Source organism: Oncorhynchus clarkii, chromosome 30 (assembly GCF_045791955.1).
Source record: "Oncorhynchus clarkii lewisi isolate Uvic-CL-2024 chromosome 30, UVic_Ocla_1.0, whole genome shotgun sequence".
Taxonomy (NCBI): domain Eukaryota; kingdom Metazoa; phylum Chordata; class Actinopteri; order Salmoniformes; family Salmonidae; genus Oncorhynchus; species Oncorhynchus clarkii.
Window position 1 is genome coordinate 892,526 of NC_092176.1, and position 16,530 is coordinate 909,055.

General features: G+C 39.8%; 1 protein-coding gene across 3 annotated transcripts; it reads right to left on the reverse strand.

Moving 5' to 3' along the window:
- Nucleotides 1–7,405: 7,405 nt before the first annotated feature.
- LOC139390097 (protein Largen-like) lies at nucleotides 7,406–16,530 on the reverse strand. Of its 3 annotated transcripts, none has more exons than XR_011629464.1 (3): nucleotides 15,746–16,528; nucleotides 12,851–13,749; nucleotides 7,406–8,885 (listed from the first exon to the last, which is right to left on the reverse strand). XR_011629464.1 is itself a non-coding variant. In XM_071137245.1 (3 exons), the coding sequence occupies exons 1-2, from the start codon at nucleotides 15,881–15,883 to the stop codon at nucleotides 13,012–13,014; spliced, it is 876 nt and encodes a 291-aa protein (XP_070993346.1). In that variant the 5' UTR covers nucleotides 15,884–16,530; the 3' UTR covers nucleotides 7,408–8,885; nucleotides 12,994–13,011. The 3 variants fall into 3 exon arrangements, 2 of the variants coding, with proteins under 2 accessions (XP_070993346.1, XP_070993345.1); XM_071137245.1 differs by having other exon boundaries at nucleotides 7,408–8,885; nucleotides 12,994–13,749; nucleotides 15,746–16,530; XM_071137244.1 differs by lacking the exon at nucleotides 7,406–8,885 and having other exon boundaries at nucleotides 12,814–13,749; nucleotides 15,746–16,025.

A 16,530-nucleotide genomic window follows, 5' to 3' on the forward strand; every position in this document is an offset into this window, starting at 1 on the left:
GAATTGAGAAACTTTTGTTATTGACCAAATACTTATTTTCCACCATAATTTGCAAATAAATTCATTAAACATCCTACAATGTGATTTTCTGGATTTTTTTTTTCTCATCATGTCTGTCATAGTTGAAGTGTACCTATGATGAAAATTACAGGCCTCTCTCATCTTTTGAAGTGGGAGAACTTGCACAATTGGTGGCTTACTAAATACTTTTTTTGCCCCACTGTATATGTATTTTTTAAAGGTACTAATGATAATACTTTGCGTTAAATCTGGCTAAATGTCACAAATTAACAAAATTGCACTGGGTTGTGGCTTTGGCAAAAACAGAGATGAAGGCAGAGGGTACACTGTCATTATTAGACGGACCAATATTGTGTGTCGAATCGTCAATGTTTGGGAGGAAAATCATAATGCACAGACAAGCAAGCAGAGAGAGAACAATTTCCAAAATATATAATCCATAACATGAGCATAATCATTGTGGTTGAAATAATTAATGAAACCGTGTTCATTCTTCAATGGTCCCCGTTTCAAGACTTCTGGTAAAACATCATAAAATGCATATTTTCAACATAGTACAGTACCAGTCAAAAGTTTGGACACACCTACTAATTCCAGGGGTTTTCTTAATTTTTGTAACTATTTTGTACATTGTAGAATAATAGTGAAGACATCAAAACTATGAAAACTACATGGTAACCAAAAAAAATTGAAGCAAATCATGCAGTCCTCTGAACTTTTGATGTTGAGATGTGTCTGTTACTTGAACTCTGTGAAGCATTTATTTGGGCTGCAATCTGAGGTGCAGTTAACTCTAATGAATTTATCCTTTGCAGCAGCGGTAACTCTGGGTCTTCCTTTCCTGTTGCGGTCCTCAGAAGATTCAGTTTCATCATAGCGCTTGATAGTTTTTGCGACTGCACATGAAGAAACTTTCAAAGTGCTTGAAATTTTCTGGATTGCTTGACCTTCATGTCTTCAAGTAATTTGAGCTGTTCTTGCCATAATACAGACTTGGTCTTTTACCAAATTGGGCTATCTTCTCAATACCACCCCTACCATGTCACAACACAACTGATTGGCTCAAACGCAATAAGGAAAGCAATTCCACAAATTAACTTTTAACAAGGCACACCTGTTCATTGACATGCATTCCAGGCACCTCATGAATGCCAACAGTGTGCAAAGATGTCATCAAGGCAAAGGGTGAATCTCAAATATAAATTATATTTTGTTGAAAATAGTGAAATAAAGAAAAACCCTTGATGTGTGTGTGTCCAAACTTTTGACTGGTACTGTACATACCGATATACTGATTTCTATCATCTGTCAGATATACTCAATTCAGTAACATTCAGGAGTCATCCTTTGTGTATAGAAAAATGGTAGAAAACAACAATGATATAAAACGTGATAAAATAGTTGATTCTATTGTAGTTTAAGATAAAAAAAATAAAAAAAATAACTAGAAATATGTAAATACAAAGCTTTTCTTTGAAATACAATAGTCTTATATAAAATTAAGTGACAGTAAAGTCCTATGACAACACATCATATTACCAATGGCCCATGACAGCTAAAACTACCAGGAAAGTGCTGCTTTTAGCAAGCCAGCCAGCTTCCCAGACTGCCCCAAGACAGTGTTTGGAATTACAAGGACACACTCTCTGACATTAAAATCAAGGTATTTTGGGGTGAAACAATTTGTGCGAGGTGACAAGTACCCTTTCTAATGTTGGGCTGTGAGGTGGGAGGGAGGGGCGCCTAACTAGCTCTGAAGCCACTACACCCTCAGTTCAGCAACCTATTTTCTGTACCATGTGGAGAAGCAAAACTCAGGAGAGAGACGCACCCGCACTGCGCGGCCGCACAGGCGGAGGCCTGACCACATCGCTCCACCCCCCCTGTTCCCATTTCTGTTCCCCTTGATGGTGAAGGCGAGCTCTTCAGCTGACTTGCAGAGCATCACGGTGCAGCACTCCAACACGATGACACCGATGGGTTCCTGGCTCTCACACTCCTCAAGGTAGAACAGCATGTTGCCCTTCCGGATGAACCAGCGCCTGTGGTAGGCTGTGTTCCACTCCCCCTTCTTGAACAGAAAGCCCATCATGTCTGGCGGCGACGCAGGTGGCATAGTGAGCCACACTACATTCGTTCAGCTTCATTACTCTCCCTCCACAGGGGAATCCATAATAAAAATGTAAAAAGTACAATACAGCATCTGGTTACTAGTCAAACTCACCAATGAGATTATGTATTAGTTATTTAGCTAAACATCTTTCACAATACGGTTTAGAGGCGTCTAGGATTAGACTACTGTAAACAAACGCCCTATCTACCCATTTGTAGGTTACAAGTAGTGTAGTGCAACGTCTTGAATTATTTGGATTTGTTTACGAGATGCCTGGGGTCATGCAAGAGGTGACTGTAACGGTCTCTGCTAGCTAGAGCCACTTAGACTAATCACATTGACGTAATATGATTGGGCAGGTGAAGGCGAGTGCTCTGCCACATACAGTAACTTTCACATGTTCAGACAAGTCTTTTCAGTGATGCATTTTTTAAGTATTAGGCTACTACAGGGCTAGAGTGCAAAAATGTGCTTTTACATTTAACAGCATTTCCAGTCAATTGGTGTGTCAAAGACTGGATGTAGACGAGGGGTATCCTCATAGGTCTATCTCATATCCAGTAAGTGAATCCTTCACAGTCCAGTTTAACCTCACAACAACAGCCTTGGAGCTCAGAATTCAACATCCCTCTTCTCGCCTTCTGCTGGAGTTGAAACAGAAAATAGTATACTGCAAAATGTTACTGTCATTTCAGAAACAAATTATAATTTCACACCACAGCTTTTTTGTTGTTGCCTAGAACACCCAATATGCAGTGGAGGTATACTGTAGCTACACTCTCGACTCACACATGAATGTTTCAGGTATAATGTTATCTTAACCTTTCCTGGTTTAGCTGGCTTAGTTTAGATTAGACTAGCGTTTCCAAACTCAGTCCTGGGGACCCCAAAGGGTGCACATTTTGTTTTTTGCCCTAGAACTACACAGCTGATTCAAATAATCAACTAATCATCAAGCTTTGATTATTTGAATCAGCTGTGTAGTGCTACGGCAAAAAACAAACATGCACACCTTGGGGTCCCCAGGACCGCATTTGGGATTATGCTGAATTAGAATAAAGGTTAGGGTAAGGGACAAGGCTAGGGCAATGGTTACGTTTAGGGTTAGAATAAGGGTTATGGTTATGGTTAGAGCTACTGTTAGTAGTAGATAGTTAAGGGAGTATGCTAGGCACATAATCAGCGTAATGAATACACCCCATTGTTAGCTAGTCAATCCAATCAGGGAAAGTAGAAAAAAGACAAAGGTCACAACAACTTTAATTTGCTGCCCATACTATCTGCATAGCTAAATGTTTTTGGTCCAGACAGTAAAAATTATCCAACTTCAGAAAGTGCAGTTTGCTCACTGTAAAACAGGGTAGCCTACTTTATGCTACGTTGGTAATTAAAAATCTTATTTATTTTAAATTTGGTATGACAGTTGTCCCATGTCCATCAGGGTTTTTTATCATACCTTGCAGTGTTGTTGAAGCCAGAGACAGAAGAGGAAACGAGACATTGGACTTCTGGGGGTCAACATCCCACTCCCAATTTTTTTCTGTTTCAATGGAAGTCAATGGCCTCTCGTCTCCTTCCTTAATCCGAAGACCAATAACTGGATAAGTGCTCGAGGAGTGTGTCAATTGGAAAAGGCTATAAGGACAGAATTTATTTGAAAAAATGTGGTAAGGGTTAGGGTCAGAGTTAAGGGTTTGGTTAAGGTTAGGTTTAAGGTAAGGGTCCGTTTCAGGTTTATGCAAGTTGGTTTGAAATAAGACTAAAGTTGATGTCCACACCCCCGCGGAATTCTAATTAGCATAATAAAAAATAAAAAACATAAAATCTGTCAGTTAAAAGATATGTTTTTTTGAATTGGATTCATCTTAATCCACTACATCCTGATTGCTCTGGAGAAGATTTTCGTCAAGAATCCGTCTGTACTTCGCTCTGCTCATCTTTCGATCCTTCCTAGTCTCCCAGTCCCTGCCGCTGAAAAACATCCCCACAGCATGATGTTGCCATGACCATGCTTCACCATAGTGATGGTGCCAGCTTTCCTCCAGACGTGACGCTTGGCACTCAGGCCAAAGAGTTAAATATTGATTTTATCAGACCAGAGAATCTTGTTTCTCATGGTCTGAGAGTCCTTTAGGTGCCTTTTGGCATACTCCAAGCGGGCTGTCATATGCCTTTTACTGAGGAGGGGCTTCCCTCTGGCCACTCTACCATAAAGGCCTGATTGGTGGAGTGATGCAGAGATGGTTGTCCTTCTGGAAGGCTCTCCCATCTCCACAGAGGAACTTTGGAGCTCTGTCAGAGTTACCATTGGGTTCTTGGTCACCTCCCTGACCAAGGCTCTTCCTCCCTCGATTTCTGAGTTTGGCCGGGCGGCCAGCTCTAGGAAGAGTCTTGGTGGTTCCAAACTTTTGCTCTCAAATCAACAAGTTCATAACAATGCTTAAAACCTTTTACTGCTAGGGGTTCCGCTAGCGGAACGTTTCGACAACATCTGGTGAAATTGCAGAATGCAAAATTCATGATGCATTTTTAGAAAATTTTACTTTCATAAAATCACAAGTGCAATACACCAAAATACAGCTTAACTTCTTGTTAATCCAGCCACCCTGTCATATTTCAAAAAGGCTTTACGGTGAAAGTAAACCATGCTATTATCTGAGGACTGCACCCCATCAAACAAACACATGACAATCATATTTCAACCCGCCAGGCGCAACACAAAACTCAGAAATAACGATATAATTAATGCCTTAACTTTGAAGATCTTCTTCTGTTGGTACTCTAATATCTCAAATAAACATCACAAATGGTCCTTTTGTTCGTTTAATTCCGTCATTTTATCCCCAAAATGTCAATTTATTTGGCGCGTTTGATTCAGAAAAATACTGGTTCCAACTCGCCCAACCTGACTACACATTATCTAATAAATTCCCTGTAATCTTGGTCCAAACATTTCAAACAACTTTAGGTATTTTAAAACTTAAATAATCGATAAAATTTAAGAAGGAATAAACCGTGTTCAATAGCGGATAAAATGAAAGTGGAGCAAGCGCTAGGTCGCGCGCCCCAAACACGAGTACACTAGACTCGACACTCATTCTGAACAGCCATACTTCTTCATTACTCAAAAGAAAATCATCAACCACTTTCTAAAGACTGTTGACATCTAGTGGAAGCCCCTAGGAACTGCAACCAGATGCCTCAGAAATCTAGATTCCCATAGAAAAGCAATTGAAAACAGTCACCTCAAAAAAACATTTCCTGGATGGTTTGTCCTCGGGGTTTCGCCTGCCAAATAAGTTATGTTTATACACAGACATAATTTTAACAGTTTTAGAAACTTTAGTGTTTCTATCCAAATCTACCAATTATATGCATATCCTAGCTTCTGGGCCTGAGTAGCAGGCAGTTTGCTTTGGGCACAATTTCATCCGGACATGAAAATACCGCCCCCTATCCCAAACAGGTTTTGAATCACATCACAAGACCACTTTTGAGGTCTGCAAAAAAAAAACAAGAAATGTAGATTTTTTTAGTAGTTACCATTTAATTCAAGTGTGCAGGCACGTTGCACTGTTCGGTTAGCTGTGTTTCTGTAGCGCACATGAGATGAGTTTGCAAAACAAATGGCCACTGGATTGATGCTAAGAATCATGATATTCTGCCAGGAAAGCATAGGCTACTTTGTAGCTAGAATCCTGACTAGAACCCCAAAATTTGATCATATTACTCCAGTGCTAGCCTCACTGCATTGGCTTCCTGTTAAAGGCTAGGGCTGATTTCAAAGTTTTACTGCAAACCTACAAAGCATTACATAGGCTCGCTCCTACCCATCTCTCCGACTTGGTCCTGCCGTCCATACCTACACGTAAGCTACGGTCACAAGACGCAGGCCTCCTTATTGTCCTTAGACTTTCTAAGCAAACAGCTGGAGGCAGGGCATGATCTGCCTATCCATGTGAGAGACGCAGACTCGGTCTCGACCTTTAAGTCCTTACTGAAGACTCGTCTCTTCAGTAGGTCCTATGATTGAGTGTAGTCTGGCCCAGGGGTGCGAAGGTGAACGGCAGGGCACTGCAGCGACGAACTGCCCTTGCTGTCTCTGCCTGGAAGGCTCCCACTGGGACTCTGCCTCTGACCCCATTACGGAGTCTGAGTCACTGGCTTACTAGTGCTCTCCCATGCCATCCCTAGGAGGGGTGCGTCACTTGAGTGGGTTGAGTCACAGACGTAATCTTCCTGTTTGGTTTTGTGCCCCATCGGGCTCATGAGGTGAGGTGGAGGGGGTATTCAGGGGCTATACTCAGTCTGGTCTCAGAGTTGTAAGTTGGTTGTCTGTTAATATCCCTCGGGTGGTGTGGAGGCTGTGCTTTGGCAAAGTGGGTGGGGTTATATCCTGCCTGGTTGGCCCTGTCTGGGGTACCGTCTAAAGGGTTTCATTCCTATGTTGTGAGCTCTGAGCTACAGAGCTGTCTGTCCTCAGAAGACCCCTTCCAGAGAAAAGGGTGAGGGAACAGACTCCTAAGCCGAAAAGGACACTGACATCAGGAGGACGAGCAGGGAGGTGCGCAGGAGAAGTGCGTCATCGAACAGCGGAACGGTCCACTCAGAGAATCCTCTGAGATCATTCCCACGTAATTACATCATTATATTCTGACCCATAAGAGTGGCAGTTTGGGGCAAGGGTTAGAATAGCATAGCTGACAAATTCACCCAAATGTATATTTCTCTTGTGTACTTTTTTTTCTCTCTCTTTTGAAATTCCCATTGTGGGTAACACGCGCCACAGTGTGTTGGCCTGTTATACTAAGTTCTAATCAATAGCCTATAATGTGTTTTGTCTATCTTTTATCATCATTTTAGCTTTTTAGTAAATAAATATTCAACTAAGATTGGTGTGGTACGAATTCATTAGTGAGACCCGGGTCCGTGCAGATTCACGGGCTATACATTGGAAGTTACATTGAAGGTCTACTTGGGACAGTAGATGGATCACACAAGCTCATGGTTCATGCAATACTAAATATCTATTCTGTTTTTCTTCCTTTTGCCTCTTATGTTTGCTCACTTGGAATTGGGTTTCCCAGAGCATCTCTCCTTTTACACTTCTAGAAAGTGAACACTGACAGTGAGATAATGACATTGTAGTAGCTTGCAGTAATAGTTCCTTTTTCATTTGACCTATAGAGGATGATATACTGTAGGTCATTGACCTTTCAAAAAGCTTTAAAAGCAGGCATTGAAATGTCAAATCAACACAATAAACACACATACTTGAAATTATTCTGTAATTCACGTATTAAAGTCCACAAAGTTTAAAGACTAACATAAGTGCAAAGTGCAAATTATTCATAAAGATGTGGACATATACATTGTTTTCCCGACACGTCATTGACAAAGTTTGTTTTGTCCATCCTCTTCAAAGCAAAGTCATTAGTGGTCCAGAGAGACAAGGACACACAGTCACAAAGTCCACATCAGCTAAGGGTGGGCAAAAGTGAGGTGCACTCCAGTTTGTGGAAGGGGCAGCATGTCTCAACAGCCTCTCCAGTAAATGCATAGGAGACCACAGTGATGACAGGATGAGGTGGAGGAAGAATCAGTCGTGCATTCATTCAGCATCATGCTTCCTCTGAGCACAACAATGTACTGTATTTGGTTTAATCTAGTTTGCTTTCATGTGCTACACTTTTTTTTTTACACCCCTAAAACATAACGATAACATGTTTTTAAAAATCTATATAAATACTCTTTCACTATAGAAATATAATTTCCACATATGCCCTGCAGAGATAAATGTATTTCAAAAGTATGACAGTCTTCTTCAAAATACTACTCTCATCCCATGGAATATAAAAAATATTAGAATTTCTGTTAAAATCTCTGTAGAAAATTACTCTAAATATATACAAATACAATTTGATGCAAATGATTCTGTCTTTGAGAGTTGTTTAAAGCTGTATGCCATATCTTTACAAGTAACTTGCATGACATTGAACATAGATTTCAATATACACAACATATTCTGAACACAAATGAGTGACCAGCCTCCATTACAATTTTTGAGCCATTCAACTTGCCTCATATTGTATGTTGGATTTGCAAAAGGACACATTTACTGTATGTTTTTCACACCCTACTACAGTATAGATGTTAGAGGACCATGTTGCGGCTTCTATCTTCAGAGCAGTCACTGCAGATTACCAGATTTCACTGGATGTTTATGTCAAATATGTTATTTTCAAGGCAAATATAGCACAATTCACAGAGCAAAAAACTGTAACTGAGTGGGTCTTTTCTTGTTCAAATTATGGCTTTAAAATATTGATCATGTTTTTTTTCCTCTCTCGCTCGCGCTCTCTCTCTCTCTTGCCCTCTCAACAGAAGTTGAGACTGAGTAGACTTCCACCTGGAAGAGTTCTCCAAATGCTGGGGACATCAGTTTAACCTATGACTAAACAGAAAATCTTAATTTCAGTTGTAAATGAACCAGTTACCACTTGGACAAAATGTTTTCATCTTATTTTTCCATTACATTTAAACTTCTGCCATATTTCTCTGTGAGTAAGACTATGCCTTGAGGACTTCCAATGTTCTCTCTCTGTGAGGATGAATTATTTGGCCATGGCTCGGGGGTTCTGGGGGATGTTCTGTCAAAGGTAGGGAGCATCGTTCTCAGTGACTGTATGCTGAACTGAAGTTGATCAGCTTAATGTCAGTGAAGGTTGTTTCCACTCTTAACCAGAAGGACCTGCAGGGGAAACAAGGAAAACATGCATATGAGCATTCTGACAATAAGAGGGAAATGCAATTGAACTTGCATAAACAGCCGCAGCTATGGGAATGAACAGATTAAAAAAGAACATGACCACAATTCAAATATTTCTTTTTTTAGAAATTGTTGCACAATTCCTTTCCGAGCATTCGGGGCTGCATTTTACACCTTTTTTTTTCATCTAATCGCAAAAGAGTGAACAAAATAGAACATTCTCTTATAAAACATGCGCATGCAGCAACAGAATAATAGCCAACATCAATAATCCTGTATGTTGTTGGAACCTAACAGTTTGTAACTCACAGATGTTGGTCAACTTGAATGCTTTGTACTTGGATTGAAGATTGGGCTGACAAAGTTTTGGGGTGACATAAAAGGCCTAACTGTATTTCCTAAACGTGTGTGGTTTCATACATTCCTCATAGCCTCTTGGTCAATTCTTACACTTGACAAATTCGTGAGTGTATATCTGGACAGCTGTGTCACCATAGCTGTGATAAACAAGTCCAAATTGTAATATTGTTTTCCCTTAAAAAAAGGAGATGCAGCTGATGCCTCTGCTTTTAATAGTCTGCAAAGGGGCATAATAATCTCTGATTAAGTTTGCTTCACAACAACATTTCTCAAACTCATGCTCTCGCTCTCTCGCTCACAAACACACAAACGACTGCAAGAGGACATTGCCTTTCCACCATTCCTATGTGAAATATGGTAGTAGGGGGACTAATCTAACAGAGCATCCATACCTAACGTGCAAGATGTATTGTTAGCACTCTGATGTTTGATAATGTAGTGCAGCACTCTTTTGTATCGTAATGACCTTTTGAGATCTCCATTATAGATGGAAAGCCTCTGGCACAAAACTGTATTATTTGTCTTGCCATATTTCACATTTCATTTTGTTTAATGTCTTTTCATCTTATTTTGATTGAGGAAGCAAAGAAAGACATAGCCCATTGATACATGATGAGTATATTAACAATTTTAGTCTAGCACTGTAGTAGCAGCCTACATATGGCAGAATATGATAGGTAATTGTTGATTGGCACTACAGTACTGTAATTGTGTTACAGGTATGCCTATTTAGTTTTCAATAGCACTGTACTTCTTGATGAAGGTAAATACATTGATTTCTCTAGAATAAAATGTTTCTACTAATCTCATCAATGTGACCAGGCGCACAAGCCTGCGGGGCTGACATTGCTATGTCCTTCATGGCATTCCTAATTTTTTAAATGCTTGAATAAGCACAAATCCTTATCTAAATGGTGAACGCAGTTAGTAAGCTTGTCCATTAGAGCAAAGAGATCATGCATTGAGTCACATCAACATAAAATGTCATGCCCCACCTTTTGTCTTTGTTCACACACACACACATTTCAAACACACGCTGCTTGTCCATGTTGGTTTTAGAGCATTGTCAACATTTATGATGGTACAAAGGCAGTATGAAAGATTGCTAACAGCACAGTAATAGCCTAGTCCTGCTCATTAGAAGCCTTGCTAGTAGGAGGTAGCCCTATTTCCATCCACCTCCAGGGTATGCCTAATTTCATTCATTCCAAAAGGGTTCTTTGGCTGTCCCCATAGGAGAACCATTTTTGGTTTCAGGTAGAACCCTTTCGGGTTCCCTGTAGAACCCTCTGTGGAAAGGGTAAAATAACCATTTTAGGTTCTAAATGTCTTTGAATTCATACCCTTTCATACGTTTTTGAATGGCATAATGACATAGTAAAGCCCTACCACATACACACATGGGTATGACTGTTTGACTACAGTTCTATTCAATTAAGACCAAAATACCAACATCTGATGAATGGTTATACACAGTCAGGTCCCTAATTATTGGCAGCCTTGATAAAGATGAGCAAAAAAGACTGTATAAAATTAATTATACAAAAACTGAGCTATAGTGCCTTCAGAAAGTATTCACACCCCTTGACTTTTTACTTTTTTTTTTGTGTTGAATATTAAATAGATTTAATTTAGATTTTTGTCACTGGCCTACAATACCCCATAATGTCAAAGCAAAATTACATTTTTACAAATGAATTAAAAATGAAAAAATGAAATGTCCTGAGTCAAGTATTCAACACCTATACAGATTCAACCACAAAGACCAAGTAGGTTATCCAATGCCTCGCAAAGAAGGGCATCTATTGGTAGATGGGTAAAAAAATACATTGAATATCCCTTTGAGCACGGTGAAGTTATTCATTACACTTTGGAGAGTATCAATATACCCAGTCACTACAAATATACAGACATCCTTCCTAACTCAGTTGCAAACCACTTATGTATTTCACAATGAGGCCAATTGTGACTTTAAAACAGTTACAGAGTTTAATGGTGATAGGAGAAAACTGAGGATAGATCGACAACATTGTAGTTACTCCACAATGCTAACCTAATTGACAGAGTGAAAAGAAGGAAGCCTGTATAGAATAAAAATATTCCAAAACATGCATCATGTTTGCAACAAGGCACTAAAATAGTACTGCAAAAAATGTGGCAAATCAAACTTTTTGTTCTGAATACAAAGTGTTATGTTTGGGGCAAATCCAATACAACACATTACTGACTACCACTCTCCATATTGTCAAGCATAGTGGTGGCTGTGTCATGCTTGTCACTGTTAAGGACTGGGGAGTTTTTCACAATAAACAAAACTTAATGGAATGGAGCTAAGCACTTGCAAAATCCCAGAGGAAAACCTGGTTCCGTCTGCTTTCCACCAGATACTGGGAGGTGAATTCACCTTTCAGCAGGATAATTATCTAAAACATAAGGCCAAATCTACATTGGAGTTGCTTACCAAGGAGACAGTGGTCGAGTTACAGTTTTGACTTAAATCTGCTTGAAAATCTATGGCAAGACTTGAAAATGATTGTCTAGCAATGATCAACAACCAACTTGACAGCGCTTGAACAATTTTGAAAAGAACAAATGGGCCAATATTGTACAATCCAGGTGTGCAAAGCCCGTAGAGACTAACCCAGAAAGAATCACAACTGTAATCGCTGCCAAAGGGGATTCTAACATGTATTGACTCAGGGGTGTGAATACTTATTATGTAAGTGAGATTTCTGTATTTTATTTTCTATACATGTCCAAAGATTTCTAAGAACATGTTTTCACTTTGTCAGTATGGGGGTATTGTGTGTAGCTGGGTGGACATGTGTTTGCTTCGTTTAACCATTTTCAATTCAGGCTGTAATACAATAAAATGCGGAATAAGTTGAGGGGTTTGAATACTTTCTGAAGGCATTGTATGTATTTATATACGAATACAATTGCTCAGAAAGACATTTTGTTGAACAAGAAATAAAAACAAATCTCAAAAAGATAGGGGTCATAATGTATTGGCACTCCTGTTTATAATTCTCTAGGCACCCTCCCCTTACAAGGATAACGACACAGCCTTTTTCTAAAATGTTTTATGAGATTGGAGAACACGTTAGAAAGCTTTCTAGACCATTCCTCCATAGAGAATCTTTCCAGATCCTTGATATCTTTCATCTGCTCATATGGATGGTCCTATTCAATTCAAACCATAGGTTGTCAATGGGGTTTAAATCCAGAGACTGAGATGACTATTGCAAAATGTTGATTTTGTGGCCAATTAACAAAAAAAATTGCGCATACAATAAAGCTCAGTATTTGTATCCTTCAAGTGAAGTGTGAGAGTGGAGCGATATTGAGTGAGAAAAGGTATGACCTCATTGCCATACTGTCAGAAAGTGTGTTGGGCAGCGGACGGATTTGAGGAAAGCTAGGTTTCTTGTTTAACCTAAAGCATAAATTAATAACATGTTCTAACACAGCTTCCTGTTTCCTGAATCGCTTCAAAAATATGAGTCAATTTAAATTCACTACTCTCAACCCAACCCTGCCAAACCCCCTTACACTCCAAGGACAGTTGTCGGTTGGCACTCACTCACCATTCATTCTCTCCTTGTGCATAGTAATTTTTTCTCTCTCATTGTTTAGATTAATCCACGTTTGACTGGAGTAGAAAGCTCGTAAAATAGAAATAGAACACTATAATTTTGAAATGTTTAATTAAGGGCGATTAACATCAAACCGTTGTGGTGGTTGATTTTCAAACCGTTGTGGTGGTTGATTTTCGGAGGATGGTTTTCTGTGGTTTCAAGGAAGGGTTAGTATGAGGCACACAAGGCAAGTTTGCAGGAGGGAAACTATGGCTGACGCTGAGGCCGCCATTTTCCAACAGGAGCTGGGGTGGTGGTGAGGAGGAGGAACACTGATGGACATGGCTCATTTCTTCAGTCAATTCTGTCTGTAAGTGTATATCTGTGTTATTGACGTCATATTGCAGGTCACAGTCAGGGCAGTACCCGTGATACTGGACCTTTTCACTGAATCGGACCCGCTCCCTGGTGGCCTGGTGGCATTTGCTCTCTTCATGCCGTAGCAAAGGCATGGGTGTACGTCCTTTCTCTGGAATACTATTTGAGATGCAGTACAATAAGTCTCTGTTTGGCTTCCCTGTGAAAACTTCATTGCGCATAAGAGTCCCATTAGCCTTGGCTAGTAGGTTCCCTGATGGAGGATTCTTGTTGTTCTCCTCCGCTTTGATAGATGTCAGCCTGGGAGGCGGCAGAGGAGGGTGGGGCTTCTTCAGCACAGTCAGGACAGCAGGGATGACAGACGGGGGCCTAAAGATAGCGTCGTCAGGGTAGATCTTGATCTTGTCAATGCTGGAGGCTGTGGTGGTGCTGCTGCTACAGCTGCTGTTCAGGGTGTCTGTCTTGGAACTGTCCGTCATCGCCTCCTCCAGCTGTAGGTCACACGTGAGGGAGTCGATCTCATGCACAACCTGCACCAGTAGAAAGGAAAAAGAGCTATCATGGACAGTACTTATATTTAGCTTGACAGACATCAAAGTAACAGACTATTAGAGTACAAAATACAGCAGCAGCCAAAATGTTACTGTATGAAGCACTTGTTGATGTGCAACCTGGCTATTAAAATAATACATTATTATAATAACTTTTAACATTTTGTAATCTCAAGCCAGATTCACTTGCAACACAACAATATTGTCTGATTCATTATGTATTTGTAAGGTAAGGGGAAACTACCCACACAACCCACCAAATTGTATTCAGACTCAGAAGTGGAACCCTCTGGCTATGAATTAGCAGTACTAACTTGTTTAGATAATAATTAATTCTGTGTGTATGCACTTACACATAGTGGACATATTAAATTGAAATAGCTGAAAGCACATACTCTGCCTTCCATACATTCATGGTTGAGGTGATGATAATAATATACATAGTCAGTGAAAATTGCAAAGACATCTCTTCGTAGTGAATAACTTCATCTTCCCTTAGGTATCTTTACTAATTCTGACTAGAAATCAACCCTTATTACTGAGATGCATGCATCAAAAGACACAATGTTCAAAACTATTAGGGATAGTCTGAAATGACTTTGTAATCCATAACTGACATAATACCTATTAAGACCTATGGAGATGATTTACATATCATTAAAACATTTTACTACTCACATTACAGTGGCAGCCAATACTTTGCCAAACCATGACATTGAAGTAATATTGAAGTAATATCCGCATATCTAAATTTCATGAAATGTTAAACTGAGGCTGGTGCGAAAAGCTCATTTAGAGTGAAATCTCCATGCACAGTCATAAATTGATCATTTAGTGGGCCACAAAAAAAAAAAGAGTCGCAGTATCCAGTGCCACATGCTGTAGGGCATGTTGATTCTCTCTCCGTGCCAAGCATCTGGGTTCAGCTCCCCTTAAACATAGACTTGAATCCAGCCAGTATAGTGTGTGAGTTGCAGTAGAATGGGATTTACTGAAATATTGGCTTTGATATTGACAACCCTCTAGGTTGGTTTTTTTAGCAGTGTTGTTAGACTGACAGATTGTGTATGCTTCCCTGAATAGAACACACTGACCCTGCTACTATTCCATTCAAATACTCGTTGAAACGGTTGAAAGAGGACTATTATTTCAGAGGACACGTGTGCCGTATATCCATTTTAATACAGGATGTAAGAAAAATCTTGTAAGTAGGTCTTATCCAAGTGACAACCTGTCAGATAGGAATGAGTATTTCAGCCTCAGCAGGCTGGACAGCTCTGTTCTTACAAAAGCATATAGGTTGACAACATCCACATGTCAAAGCACGTTAGACTGCGGGTTATGGAAGATGGTAGCCAACAAGGATTATTATGATCAATGTGTGGAATTTAAAAGAAAACAAAGAAAGCGTGAGATGAATGAATAAATGCAGTAAAATTGCAATTGTTATTCAGCTTAAATAACTTGGACCCAATGACAGCACTGACAAAACTCGGATATTGTAAAAAGGTGCTGATGAGCTGCTGTATAATTTGGCAGGAGACAAATCTCATGGAAACAGTAGGCCTAGGCTAGACTGTGTTACGATGATGAAATGAAATGCAACACCATTCCGGGGAACTTCAAGATGAACAATTAATCATGATTAATTTGTGAGCTTAAATCAAAGCATGCGCAACAAGGCGCAGCTACGTTGTCATCCTCCGTAGAGACAACCTGTCCTAAATATATTTCATGTTCACTGATAAGATATATTGTCACATATGATAGGCCAATGCAATGTTTGTAGGCCCTGGACTTAATTATTTATATATGAGCCTTCAGATGTTTATTATAGAACAAGCTTGTTTTGCTCCCCATCAACAGAAAAACAATAGCCTAACCATACCAGCATGACATAAAGAAACAATGTATGTTCATCTCAAACAGCCTAAAAGCCACCTAAGCCAGACATAAGGAAACCTATTCCACTAACCTCTTTGAGCTCTTTGGCCACATCCCTCAAGTCTCCCAGGATGCTCTCCAAATCCTTCATGATTGTCTTGATCTGCTTTTTTACTTTCACTTTGGAGACTACTCCTTCAGAAGATTCTGCATTTGATGTCTCTGACATTCTTCGTTGGCACAATGTATTTTAAGGATCACTAATAAATCCTTTCGGCGAAGCAAGACCATTTTGTCGATGCATTTTATTGCTCCGTTTTCTTCACATTCCTATAGGCTACATCACGCAAGAATGTTGTGAAGTGCAGTGACAGCGTCCCGGCGAGCACGCCTGCGCAAAAGAGCATAGCGAAAATAATATTATCTTTAAGAAACATATACTGAAGAGGTGTTTGTCGACAGTCGCTCATGATCATTCCACTGTTACCTTTCACATTTTCTCAAAAACAAAATGCTGAACATTTCCTTGTGGCAAGCACTGCAAATTCACACTTTTTAACATGCCTAGTCAGGTCCAGCATGATAACAGAATGATAAGGAACAAGGTAAATAGGATAGAACACAGCAATCCAATCCATGCCCAATATTCTAATCATAGCGGTCCGTTTGCTGCGCCAGGCATCCCCGTTGATCAGATTCTCTCTCAAAAATATATTTATATTCTATACAACGACAGTCCGATATAGTATAGGTTAAATTCATAAACTGCAGTTACATTACTGAATAAATGACAAGTGAAAATCATTCCATTTTCACATTGCATCTTCATCGAAGCCTCCATGGTGTTGTTTGGTAGCCGACGTCGGGGGAGAGAAC

Excerpts from the sequence above, each read along its gene's own strand:
- LOC139390097 (XM_071137245.1), bottom strand. The coding sequence starts at position 15,883 with ATGTCAGAGACATCAAATGCAGAATCTTCTGAAGGAGTAGTCTCCAAA. Across the intron at positions 13,750-15,745 it reads TGGCCAAAGAGCTCAAAGAG|GTTGTGCATGAGATCGACTC; the intron begins GTTAGTGGAATA and ends CTACTGGTGCAG.